The sequence below is a fragment of the Lissotriton helveticus genome, chromosome 12, assembly GCF_964261635.1.
Source record: "Lissotriton helveticus chromosome 12, aLisHel1.1, whole genome shotgun sequence".
NCBI classification, from domain to species: domain Eukaryota; kingdom Metazoa; phylum Chordata; class Amphibia; order Caudata; family Salamandridae; genus Lissotriton; species Lissotriton helveticus.
The window spans coordinates 682,565,639-682,579,802 of record NC_136073.1 but is presented as its reverse complement, the minus strand read 5'-3'; the positions used below and the strand labels follow the sequence as shown (position 1 = coordinate 682,579,802).

General features: G+C 45.0%; 1 protein-coding gene across 1 annotated transcript in view; it reads left to right on the top strand.

Annotated features, from left to right (window-relative positions):
* Positions 1–14,164, top strand: part of AARS1 (alanyl-tRNA synthetase 1) — a 373,026-nt gene that overhangs the window by 249,006 nt on the left and 109,856 nt on the right. The window contains exons 16-19 of the mRNA XM_078670073.1: positions 230–338; positions 1,404–1,517; positions 1,995–2,114; positions 2,659–2,745. Coding sequence (XP_078526199.1) covers positions 230–338; positions 1,404–1,517; positions 1,995–2,114; positions 2,659–2,745 — 430 coding nt within the window. The remainder of the gene's footprint in view (positions 1–229; positions 339–1,403; positions 1,518–1,994; positions 2,115–2,658; positions 2,746–14,164) is intronic.

Below are 14,164 nucleotides of genomic sequence, written 5' to 3'. Positions count from 1 at the left end.
TAGATGTCAGGAGTATGCTAATCCTATGAATCTGACACTACACGCTGCGGATAGATGCTTACCGGTGAAGTAACATACTCCTTACTTGATATATTATGATCCCTGCCCCACCATTATCCTTCTGTGTCATTCTTAATGCTAAACTAGTTTCCTGATAGTCTAGCAAAATTCTTACAAAGCATTATCTTTTTATATGAAGCTTGTTTTTAAAGAGTTATTTCATTTTTAGGCACCTGCAGAACTCCAGTCATGCAGGCCCGTTTGTCATAGTCTCAGAGGAAGCAATTGCTAAAGGGATTCGGCGAATCGTGGCAGTCACGGGTCAAGAGGCACAGAAGGTGAGAAAAGTGTCAGAATGGTTAGGAAAACGATTTCCAAAACACCAAGCATCAGCAGAGTGTGGAGGAGAGACCTTGGGGAATCAAAAAGGGCCATGCATTAAGCGACTGAATAGCAACTAGCCAGTTCTCTCATGGGTGGCAGGGCATTCTTTGTCAGGAAGGGGTATAGTGCCATGGCTGATAACCAGGCCTGTTTAATTGCAAGAGAACGTTGTGTTGCTTGGTCATCACGGTTAATGTGGACAATACACAGCGGCATTTAGGTCCCACATATTGTTTCTTAGGGGAAGAGGTATGCACTTATTTCATTTCATATTTTATTATAAGGGTCCGACCCTGAGTGGAACTTCTGTGCATTAGAATAAAATGATTTGTTTCAGCACAAAAATCAGCTAAAGCTAAAACTTGTTGAAATGCAGGTATAATCAAAACGCTGTAGAGAGGTCTCACAGTCCTATCCATAATAGAGAGTGAAGCTAGGCACCACCACTCTGTAATGGATGTTCCAAAATGGCATATGGATCCCCTTAAAATGATTTTTCAAAATTACTTTTGTTTTCATTTGAAGGCCTATAACTTAAGGATAGTGTGGATTCTGTATTCAGTCCCCAGAGATTTTCAGCTGGTTCATTAGGTATTGTTGGGAGTCTACTTTGACAGCTCTATAGGCTAGCAGATTGTTTACCTTTTCTTCCGAATAGTGGCTTTCTGGGATTGATATGCAGCTGTATTGTCTGATTTCTGAGCTTATTTAGGTGTCCACATGCAGCACAGTTTTTAGCAGGATCACACTCCCTACCCTGTCTACCATGTTCTACAGGATTAGTGAATTTTTAATGACTTTCTATCTCCTGTGTCAGTAGCCCTAATTGCTGGATAACAAGTAGTGGTGAGAGAAGAAATTCCGGAACCTATGTGTAAAGGCAGTTGAGCTCTAATTAAAGAAGGCGAATCAAAGAGCTCTTTATAACTTCTGGAAGCAGGATAACCTACTAGGTTGCTAGCTGGAGACCTGCACTGTAATGATAATATTGTAGACCACTGTCAATCTTTTTATTCTAGGCACTGCGGAAAGTAGATAGCCTGAAGCAATCTCTATCTGCTCTAGATGCTAAAGTGAAAGTGCAGACTGCCCCTAACAAGGACGTTCAAAAGGAAATTGCTGACCTTGGTGAGGTGAGTTCCTAAAACATTGCAACTTTGATTTCTTACAAAGAGTGGTTACAGGATTCAAATGAATCACTGTAGCATTAATTGATCATCAGAAGTCGAGGATGTGTTGCCTTCCGTCAACCTGACCTGTTGCTTCAGCACTGCATGTCCGCACCCTACCAGTTTCTCACATACGGCGTTCAGCGTCACTTAAGCAGCCTTCACAAATGCACATTGATCGATCCATAACACCTCTTACTGCTGTGCCAATACTCTATTGATGCTGCTTCTGTACGCAATCTTCACATAGCTTAGAGTATGCCCTTGCGTTATGTCCAGCTGTTCTAGTGATCACCAGTCGTGACTTGCAGAGCCTCTAAAATTGTAGTACTTTTTAGGGTGAAAGGTGTTTTTTTTTTTTATTCATAAAACAGTACGTATATTTTCCACTGTGTGTTATACAATGATATTTGTTTACTAAAACCTGTGCTTCTTTGGTAGACTCTTGCCACTGCAGTCATTGCCCAGTGGCAGAAGGATGAGTTAAGGGAGGCTCTGAAAGGTCTGAAGAAGCTTATGGATGACCTTGATCGTGCCTGCAAAGCTGATGTTCAGAAACGGGTAAGGGCTGAATAATTGTCGAAGCTGAATGCAGCACTGTCATGAGGACAAGATCTATTGAGAGGCGCAATCGGACACTTTTCAAAGTGGGGGTGCTTCAGAGGCATTTTGGAAACCTACTGGTTGAGGATAGGGTATATTCAGAATTGGAGTTGTAGAGTGAGGTAGGTGGGGAGCATTACCTTGTGAAGAGATGGAAGGTGGTTATGATAGAAGTTCTCTTAGGAGTGCAAGCATGTTTGCAGGGACTACTCTTCCGTAGCAACGTGTGGAAGGAGCATACTGCATGGTTTTGAGGGGTTTTGTTAACTGCTGGTAGGAGGAGCTTGTCTCAGGACCTGTTGTTAAGGAGTGTGAATGAGAGCGCTGATGCGGTTTGACTTGTGGTAGTAGAAACAGAAGATTGTTCTATGTCGATAGAAAGTTAGCTCAAGAGTGACACAATTACTTATGCATGACCATTTCTCCTTCCTTGCTGTATTCTCTTACATCCTAAAGCATGTTCTAAACGTTCATGGTCCGTTTTTTGTTTCATGACCACCAGGTACTAGAAAAGACCAAGCAGATGATTGACGAACAGCCCAACCGCCCTGTGCTCATCCTGGAAATGGAGAGCGGTGCCTCTGCCAAGGTAAGCTGCTTCAGATCTTTTTTAAGGTTGGATGCCTAACGTCCAAGTAAGAAATTTTAAGAGTGCACAACATGATGACTATTCTGGCTGCTAAAGCACAACTGTTTGGTACATTGTTTATTTGTGTTGTCGATAAGTTTCCTAGCATCTGCTTCCACTCATTGTAATAATTGGGAGGCTGTGCTCCTGGATCTATGTTAGTTCGGTCCTGCTATGAAGAAACCACTGTAACTTCCATAGGCTCTGGATAGATTTTCAAAATAGTTATTATCTCCATCTGTGTGCAAGATCTCGTATCCATTTCTGACTTTCCTTCCATATAAGCTGTTACCATTCACGGGCATATTATTTTTTTGTGTTGTAAAAACTTGGTTTGATTTAGAAGTGGCAATATTTATTTTTTTCTTTACATAAAATAAGCTTTTATTGTGTTTTGATAGTATCTTCGGTTCTTTTTGTCTAATTTGCATGAAACATCAAATAATGGAATACGATTCTTTTCTGAAGTTTTGAAAGCTTTCTGCATGTGAAACTCAAACATCATGTTACGTATATAATGCCCATAGTGAACCTGTCCTTGCTAGAGAAACAAGCATTTACAATGCAACGGTCTCGCCTTTGCAAAAGTTAGAGCTATTGGCATTGTAAATGACAACATTTTTATTTGTGTTGGTTTTGAAAACAGATAAATAAATGGCATTGTCATTTACAATGCCAATAGCTTAACCTCTCGCAAATGCAAGACCTATTGCATATGCATATATGTATATGTATGCATGCATTTATATAGATATGCAGATTATATATATATGTTTATATATGTATGTATATATATATATATATATATATATATATATATATATATATATATATATTTATATATATATATATATATATATATATACATATATATATAGATATGCCAAGGGGGGGAGGGAGCACCGCGAACATATCCCAGCTGAATTACCTCTGTTGCATCTTGGTAAATGAAGTTCATTGTAGTTGCTCGTTCAGTTCAAAAATCATAAAGTTCAAGGCCAGTGCCATTATTCTTCTCTCGCGTATCCCTAGACACGTGTTTCAGGCTTCTGCCATCATCAGTAGGGAAAAAATATCGTTAGGTCGCCGGATATGCTGCCACAATCTTCTCAGGACCATCACCACTCCAAGGCATGCAGGCACTCCCTGAGCTCGTCAGCTCGTGGCTCACGGGAGCCATTTTAAAGTCAAGGGGGGGAGGGAGCACCGCGAACATATCCCAGCTGAATTACCTCTGTTGCATCTTGGTAAATGAAGTTCATTGTAGTTGCTCGTTCAGTTCAAAAATCATAAAGTTCAAGGCCAGTGCCATTATTCTTCTCTCGCGTATCCCTAGACACGTGTTTCAGGCTTCTGCCATCATCAGTAGGGAAAAAATATCGTTAGGTCGCCGGATATGCTGCCACAATCTTCTCAGGACCATCACCACTCCAAGGCATGCAGGCACTCCCTGAGCTCGTCAGCTCGTGGCTCACGGGAGCCATTTTAAAGTCAAGGGGGGGAGGGAGCACCGCGAACATATCCCAGCTGAATTACCTCTGTTGCATCTTGGTAAATGAAGTTCATTGTAGTTGCTCGTTCAGTTCAAAAATCATAAAGTTCAAGGCCAGTGCCATTATTCTTCTCTCGCGTATCCCTAGACACGTGTTTCAGGCTTCTGCCATCATCAGTAGGGAAAAAATATCGTTAGGTCGCCGGATATGCTGCCACAATCTTCTCAGGACCATCACCACTCCAAGGCATGCAGGCACTCCCTGAGCTCGTCAGCTCGTGGCTCACGGGAGCCATTTTAAAGTCAAGGGGGGGAGGGAGCACCGCGAACATATCCCAGCTGAATTACCTCTGTTGCATCTTGGTAAATGAAGTTCATTGTAGTTGCTCGTTCAGTTCAAAAATCATAAAGTTCAAGGCCAGTGCCATTATTCTTCTCTCGCGTATCCCTAGACACGTGTTTCAGGCTTCTGCCATCATCAGTAGGGAAAAAATATCGTTAGGTCGCCGGATATGCTGCCACAATCTTCTCAGGACCATCACCACTCCAAGGCATGCAGGCACTCCCTGAGCTCGTCAGCTCGTGGCTCACGGGAGCCATTTTAAAGTCAAGGGGGGGAGGGAGCACCGCGAACATATCCCAGCTGAATTACCTCTGTTGCATCTTGGTAAATGAAGTTCATTGTAGTTGCTCGTTCAGTTCAAAAATCATAAAGTTCAAGGCCAGTGCCATTATTCTTCTCTCGCGTATCCCTAGACACGTGTTTCAGGCTTCTGCCATCATCAGTAGGGAAAAAATATCGTTAGGTCGCCGGATATGCTGCCACAATCTTCTCAGGACCATCACCACTCCAAGGCATGCAGGCACTCCCTGAGCTCGTCAGCTCGTGGCTCACGGGAGCCATTTTAAAGTCAAGGGGGGGAGGGAGCACCGCGAACATATCCCAGCTGAATTACCTCTGTTGCATCTTGGTAAATGAAGTTCATTGTAGTTGCTCGTTCAGTTCAAAAATCATAAAGTTCAAGGCCAGTGCCATTATTCTTCTCTCGCGTATCCCTAGACACGTGTTTCAGGCTTCTGCCATCATCAGTAGGGAAAAAATATCGTTAGGTCGCCGGATATGCTGCCACAATCTTCTCAGGACCATCACCACTCCAAGGCATGCAGGCACTCCCTGAGCTCGTCAGCTCGTGGCTCACGGGAGCCATTTTAAAGTCAAGGGGGGGAGGGAGCACCGCGAACATATCCCAGCTGAATTACCTCTGTTGCATCTTGGTAAATGAAGTTCATTGTAGTTGCTCGTTCAGTTCAAAAATCATAAAGTTCAAGGCCAGTGCCATTATTCTTCTCTCGCGTATCCCTAGACACGTGTTTCAGGCTTCTGCCATCATCAGTAGGGAAAAAATATCGTTAGGTCGCCGGATATGCTGCCACAATCTTCTCAGGACCATCACCACTCCAAGGCATGCAGGCACTCCCTGAGCTCGTCAGCTCGTGGCTCACGGGAGCCATTTTAAAGTCAAGGGGGGGAGGGAGCACCGCGAACATATCCCAGCTGAATTACCTCTGTTGCATCTTGGTAAATGAAGTTCATTGTAGTTGCTCGTTTAGTTCAAAAATCATAAAGTTCAAGGCCAGTGCCATTATTCTTCTCTCGCGTATCCCTAGACACGTGTTTCAGGCTTCTGCCATCATCAGTAGGGAAAAAATATCGTTAGGTCGCCGGATATGCTGCCACAATCTTCTCAGGACCATCACCACTCCAAGGCATGCAGGCACTCCCTGAGCTCGTCAGCTCGTGGCTCACGGGAGCCATTTTAAAGTCAAGGGGGGGAGGGAGCACCGCGAACATATCCCAGCTGAATTACCTCTGTTGCATCTTGGTAAATGAAGTTCATTGTAGTTGCTCGTTCAGTTCAAAAATCATAAAGTTCAAGGCCAGTGCCATTATTCTTCTCTCGCGTATCCCTAGACACGTGTTTCAGGCTTCTGCCATCATCAGTAGGGAAAAAATATCGTTAGGTCGCCGGATATGCTGCCACAATCTTCTCAGGACCATCACCACTCCAAGGCATGCAGGCACTCCCTGAGCTCGTCAGCTCGTGGCTCACGGGAGCCATTTTAAAGTCAAGGGGGGGAGGGAGCACCGCGAACATATCCCAGCTGAATTACCTCTGTTGCATCTTGGTAAATGAAGTTCATTGTAGTTGCTCGTTCAGTTAAAAAATCATAAAGTTCAAGGCCAGTGCCATTATTCTTCTCTCGCGTATCCCTAGACACGTGTTTCAGGCTTCTGCCATCATCAGTAGGGAAAAAATATCGTTAGGTCGCCGGATATGCTGCCACAATCTTCTCAGGACCATCACCACTCCAAGGCATGCAGGCACTCCCTGAGCTCGTCAGCTCGTGGCTCACGGGAGCCATTTTAAAGTCAAGGGGGGGAGGGAGCACCGCGAACATATCCCAGCTGAATTACCTCTGTTGCATCTTAGTAAATGAAGTTCATTGTAGTTGCTCGTTCAGTTCAAAAATCATAAAGTTCAAGGCCAGTGCCATTATTCTTCTCTCGCGTATCCCTAGACACGTGTTTCAGGCTTCTGCCATCATCAGTAGGGAAAAAATATCGTTAGGTCGCCGGATATGCTGCCACAATCTTCTCAGGACCATCACCACTCCAAGGCATGCAGGCACTCCCTGAGCTCGTCAGCTCGTGGCTCACGGGAGCCATTTTAAAGTCAAGGGGGGGAGGGAGCACCGCGAACATATCCCAGCTGAATTACCTCTGTTGCATCTTGGTAAATGAAGTTCATTGTAGTTGCTCGTTCAGTTCAAAAATCATAAAGTTCAAGGCCAGTGCCATTATTCTTCTCTCGCGTATCCCTAGACACGTGTTTCAGGCTTCTGCCATCATCAGTAGGGAAAAAATATCGTTAGGTCGCCGGATATGCTGCCACAATCTTCTCAGGACCATCACCACTCCAAGGCATGCAGGCACTCCCTGAGCTCGTCAGCTCGTGGCTCACGGGAGCCATTTTAAAGTCAAGGGGGGGAGGGAGCACCGCGAACATATCCCAGCTGAATTACCTCTGTTGCATCTTGGTAAATGAAGTTCATTGTAGTTGCTCGTTCAGTTCAAAAATCATAAAGTTCAAGGCCAGTGCCATTATTCTTCTCTCGCGTATCCCTAGACACGTGTTTCAGGCTTCTGCCATCATCAGTAGGGAAAAAATATCGTTAGGTCGCCGGATATGCTGCCACAATCTTCTCAGGACCATCACCACTCCAAGGCATGCAGGCACTCCCTGAGCTCGTCAGCTCGTGGCTCACGGGAGCCATTTTAAAGTCAAGGGGGGGAGGGAGCACCGCGAACATATCCCAGCTGAATTACCTCTGTTGCATCTTGGTAAATGAAGTTCATTGTAGTTGCTCGTTCAGTTCAAAAATCATAAAGTTCAAGGCCAGTGCCATTATTCTTCTCTCGCGTATCCCTAGACACGTGTTTCAGGCTTCTGCCATCATCAGTAGGGAAAAAATATCGTTAGGTCGCCGGATATGCTGCCACAATCTTCTCAGGACCATCACCACTCCAAGGCATGCAGGCACTCCCTGAGCTCGTCAGCTCGTGGCTCACGGGAGCCATTTTAAAGTCAAGGGGGGGAGGGAGCACCGCGAACATATCCCAGCTGAATTACCTCTGTTGCATCTTGGTAAATGAAGTTCATTGTAGTTGCTCGTTCAGTTCAAAAATCATAAAGTTCAAGGCCAGTGCCATTATTCTTCTCTCGCGTATCCCTAGACACGTGTTTCAGGCTTCTGCCATCATCAGTAGGGAAAAAATATCGTTAGGTCGCCGGATATGCTGCCACAATCTTCTCAGGACCATCACCACTCCAAGGCAGTGTCTAGGGATACGCGAGAGAAGAATAATGGCACTGGCCTTGAACTTTATGATTTTTGAACTGAACGAGCGACTACAATGAACTTCATTTACCAAGATGCAACAGAGGTAATTCAGCTGGGATATGTTCGCGGTGCTCCCTCCCCCCCTTGACTTTAAAATGGCTCCCGTGAGCCACGAGCTGACGAGCTCAGGGAGTGCCTGCATGCCTTGGAGTGGTGATGGTCCTGAGAAGATTGTGGCAGCATATCCGGCGACCTAACGATATTTTTTCCCTACTGATGATGGCAGAAGCCTGAAACACGTGTCTAGGGATACGCGAGAGAAGAATAATGGCACTGGCCTTGAACTTTATGATTTTTGAACTGAACGAGCAACTACAATGAACTTCATTTACCAAGATGCAACAGAGGTAATTCAGCTGGGATATGTTCGCGGTGCTCCCTCCCCCCCTTGACTTTAAAATGGCTCCCGTGAGCCACGAGCTGACGAGCTCAGGGAGTGCCTGCATGCCTTGGAGTGGTGATGGTCCTGAGAAGATTGTGGCAGCATATCCGGCGACCTAACGATATTTTTTCCCTACTGATGATGGCAGAAGCCTGAAACACGTGTCTAGGGATACGCGAGAGAAGAATAATGGCACTGGCCTTGAACTTTATGATTTTTGAACTGAACGAGCAACTACAATGAACTTCATTTACCAAGATGCAACAGAGGTAATTCAGCTGGGATATGTTCGCGGTGCTCCCTCCCCCCCTTGACTTTAAAATGGCTCCCGTGAGCCACGAGCTGACGAGCTCAGGGAGTGCCTGCATGCCTTGGAGTGGTGATGGTCCTGAGAAGATTGTGGCAGCATATCCGGCGACCTAACGATATTTTTTCCCTACTGATGATGGCAGAAGCCTGAAACACGTGTCTAGGGATACGCGAGAGAAGAATAATGGCACTGGCCTTGAACTTTATGATTTTTGAACTGAACGAGCAACTACAATGAACTTCATTTACCAAGATGCAACAGAGGTAATTCAGCTGGGATATGTTCGCGGTGCTCCCTCCCCCCCTTGACTTTAAAATGGCTCCCGTGAGCCACGAGCTGACGAGCTCAGGGAGTGCCTGCATGCCTTGGAGTGGTGATGGTCCTGAGAAGATTGTGGCAGCATATCCGGCGACCTAACGATATTTTTTCCCTACTGATGATGGCAGAAGCCTGAAACACGTGTCTAGGGATACGCGAGAGAAGAATAATGGCACTGGCCTTGAACTTTATGATTTTTGAACTGAACGAGCAACTACAATGAACTTCATTTACCAAGATGCAACAGAGGTAATTCAGCTGGGATATGTTCGCGGTGCTCCCTCCCCCCCTTGACTTTAAAATGGCTCCCGTGAGCCACGAGCTGACGAGCTCAGGGAGTGCCTGCATGCCTTGGAGTGGTGATGGTCCTGAGAAGATTGTGGCAGCATATCCGGCGACCTAACGATATTTTTTCCCTACTGATGATGGCAGAAGCCTGAAACACGTGTCTAGGGATACGCGAGAGAAGAATAATGGCACTGGCCTTGAACTTTATGATTTTTGAACTGAACGAGCAACTACAATGAACTTCATTTACCAAGATGCAACAGAGGTAATTCAGCTGGGATATGTTCGCGGTGCTCCCTCCCCCCCTTGACATATAGATATGCATTTATATATATATGTGTGTGTGTGTGTGTGTGCGCATATGTGTGCGGGTAGAGCGGTAGAGTAGTAGAGAGGTAGAGCGAAAGGTAGCGCAAGAGTTAATAGAGAGTGAGTAGAGTGAGTAGTAGAGAATGAGTAGAGAGTAGTAGAGAATGAGTAGAGTGAGTAGTAGAGAGTAGCAGAGAGAGAGTAGTAGAGATGCACACAGTGACTCACAAGCACAGGACAGGCCCATACTCACAGGAGGGGCGTCACAGGCACAGGAGGGGCGTCACACGCACAAAAATGGTCTCATCTGCATAGGAGGTGCTCATATGCGCATGGGGTGTCATATGCAGGAGGAGCTCATGCGCACAGGAGGGGGACATGTCCCCATCTCCTACTTCATCCCAGCAATAGGTGCCACATTGTGAATTCTGTGGAGGGTGCGTGCGTGGAATTCATTTGGGCAAACTCATTCATCCACAAGTTTGCGAGCTGCTAAGTCGCCCTCCTCCTAGAACTGTTGGAAAATATGCTTCGTAAATAAAGGAGACCTGATGTTTACATTGCTTCCTGGAGCACAGGCCTGCTGTCAATACTGGAAGAGGATGTACAACAATGTGCAACACAAAAAGTGCAAAAATGTAGGACGACTGACAGGGTGCTCCAACTGTCTGCCGAGCTAATAAGTGCAGGTGTTTGATTTTCTATCCCCTCCCACAAAGTGTCCTTCACTAAGATCTAAATAACTCCAGTACTTGTAACCCCTGGAAGAACCTCGCTCCTCTCATGGCATGAAGACTGTAACTAATGGTCAATGTGTGAGTCTTTCTGAACCCTTTTTTCATTCAAAGTCCCATACAGCACTGAATACCGCGTGACAATGTAGAGGAATACATAGGTGGCGGCCCGCTGGGCCCTAGGAGAGAATGACAGAATAATGTACGCCTATTCCACCTGTACTCACAAGTAACTCCTACAGGGACGGGTATTCCATAGCTCACTGTAAGTCAGTCCACCATCTTGAACGACGTCATATTGGAAAACTGTTAAATATTCAACACTGATTTTCGGTTGTGATTTTTATTTATTTTTTTGTTTACATCAACGGAACACTGCCTTGACTTTGAATTTCAACATACTACAATTAGTCATGTTCGTACATCCGCTAATGTGTAGAATGATGGAAGTGGAGCAGCATGAGACTCACTGTGGGACTGAGGAAATAAATGTCAGGGCTGGAGACTGGGCCTTGTCAGTGTGCGTGCCTTGACATTCTGAGGTGACCCTGTGTTTCCTGATCAAAATTAACAATCACATGGTTTATCCTACGTAGAGCCTTTTACTCCATTTAAGATGGTGTCCCTGATCCAGAAAACCGCAGTCTGCGATAAATATTAGCACGGTCAGTGTCCGCAAATTAAGCAGGTCAGCTGTGCTTATCATTAGATCACTATTTTAATAAGAGATTACAATAAAACATAGTGCCATTAATTGTAATGCATTCCAAGCATTTCAACTAAGCACTCCCATTTTTACTGTAATCATCTTAAAACAACTCCTCCACATATTAATAAACCAAGGCTCCAGTAAAACATTAGCAGGACAGCGCGGCGCAAAAGCCATCAGAGAGGCTCCCTTGACTTAACTCTGAGCAGTGACAAAAGAGCAATGTGCCCCAGCACACAACGTAGAGTGGAAGGGCAGGGCCAGGGAAAGAAGGAAGCGAGCTAGGAGTGAACGGGAGTAAGTGTAGTAAGGCGCTACAAATAAGCCTGTGACGCAATAAAAAAAGAAACGCGGCCTATATATATATTCTCCAAGGATATCCAAATGCAGAGTTTCCAAAGCTGCAGAAACAGATATAGGCCCAAGATAGGTCCAAAGCTGCAGAAACAGATATGGTATATATATATATATATATATATATACATTCCCCAATCTATCATTAGGCCTGTGGGAATATGCTTTCCACATATTTATATATTTACACATACATGTACATCTATCCCTTAAGCATCCGTTCCAGTAATGAACGTGCGCACCCTCACTTGCCATCCGGTTTTACTATGTGTTACCACACATCTTGAATGTGGTCATACACAATACAAGCACTTTGCAATAGGTAATCGTACACAGTGAGAGCACAATGAAAGCACTTTGTAATCGTTCGTTTAAAGCCTCATTGTGGCTGTCAGCACGGTTCCAAAACAAAATTGGATTCCAAGGATAATCTGATCACTTTTTGTTTCTCAAGTAAGCCTTATATTTGTAGATAAAACTAATTTTTCCAATCTGAAGATATGATACACTTTAACTCTCCTTCCTTCTCCCTATTATGATATATATATTTATCTTCTACTAACGTGACCTATAGCTTAAACTTAAAATCCAAAACAAGGCTATGCAAAACAATTGTATGGTAATGAAATAAAGTGGTGCACAGATGTCGCTAACAACTCAATACTGTGCTGCGCAATTTTATATATTGTGCCGAAAAATGTCCTAGTCCATGTCGCAATAGCCTGGAGGGTCTGCCAGGGATACTTTGCAGAAAGCATGGTGTTGTGTCTTGCCCCTCTGGTTTTCCAGCCTTTACGTGAAGCACCCTAGAACCTTATAATTCCATTGTAACGGAGGTCTTCAGCAGTGGCATTTTCTGAGGAAAAGAAGGTGGACAAGGTCAAATAAGGCACCTGCTAATTTTTAGATACTTTTAGTGTCCCACTTTTCTACACCACCTTACGCTCAGCTCCAAACTATCAACACTACAAGACAAAATTAGGTAAGAAAGAACGGATACAGTTCATAGCTGCTGGCTAATGCCATACGTAATAACATTGCGCAAAAAGACATTATTTTGACCCAACTGAGCTATCCTTTTGGAGGTATGTCATAAAACACTAATGCAGACTTCTCCTTATTCTTAAATATATGCACATAATATTAATTATATGAAAACGGCAATATTTCCTCACAACTGATGACACAAGGCACTGTTACAGCCCATGCCCACATTGGCCACCCCAATTCAGTAATGTAGTTTACACTCTCCCAGTTTGTCAATGATATGCGGTGCAACTTGTGACAATACAAGCCAACGTCACGATCCCCTTCCTCCGAAAGATACTCATCCCAGTCTCACTTGTAGTTCCAACCGATGGTACAGTGGAGGTACTCTAGTCCAGAGAGGTATGGCGCATGAAAACCAATCACTACCTCAAATCTCTCAAACATCCAAGCCTTCCTTCCATGTCGTACCAGCCGCCATCCATCTGAAAGTTTCAATGGGAGCAACGCTCTAAATTGAAGGCAGTTTAAAAATGTCTAGCAAGACGATTGTTGGAATAGATGTCTGTAAGTGACATTTCCTAACCGAGAAGGTTCTGCTTAGGCTGAGCAGCAGGAAGGTGGGTACCTCCATGGAAACCTCAAGAAGATGCTGGACAAAACAGCATAAACAATAAGGCGCGGGCAGGGGAGATTAATGAAGCTAATCAATAAAAGCACTGCAAATGCAAAATGCCCCTCTTCCTGCGGCAGTGAGAGCTTTCTTTGCCGTTTTAGCAGCAGCCATTCGAGCTCAAAAGTGTTCTACCACTGAACTTATGTGTTCCTAGAGGGGAAAGCTTACCCACTCCCCGTAAAATGGGGACAGGCCGGTTTAGCTGTGCATGAGGCGAAAGAACAGGATGAACAATGAACTGCTGACCCAGTGAAATGCGCCCCTGAAATCCTTCGGCCTTGGCCCCCACGGAGTGGCGTGGGGGTGTCCTAGTTCTCCCGGAGCAGGCACTGATCTCAGGCCGAAAACGATGAGCAGCGAAGGAAATACAGATACATGAAATGCATTGACCATCATTTTGGACTCGGACAAAATGAAATCGCATATTTTTTGAAAAGTTAACCTCCTCCACAGCATATTCGGATAGCAATTGCTGTCAAGCCTGGTCCTGCTTAGAGATTATCCCTGGTCGTGTTTTCAGCAGCAGTTCAGTGAACTCGCGGAGACCCATCGCTGTGTTTGTCTCTCTGCTGTGTTTAGTATGAGCCTCCTCTTTAAATCTTCCCTGATGATTACCCTTTCATGCAAAGCAGTTACATTACTAGCGCCTAATCGGCCCAGTTCCCATGCGCCGCGCCCCATGGAGCTGAAAATCTTCGACTCTTCGGCAATTAAGGCCTTCAAAACTCGACCTATTCTCACATCAGGCTGTAACGCCAGCTCTTAAAGTGCCCGGGGCTGTTTTTAGATAATAAAAGAGGCTTTTATAACGGGAGCGGGCGGCAGGAGCCTTCCGCGCCGGACACTGTGAGCGAGCTC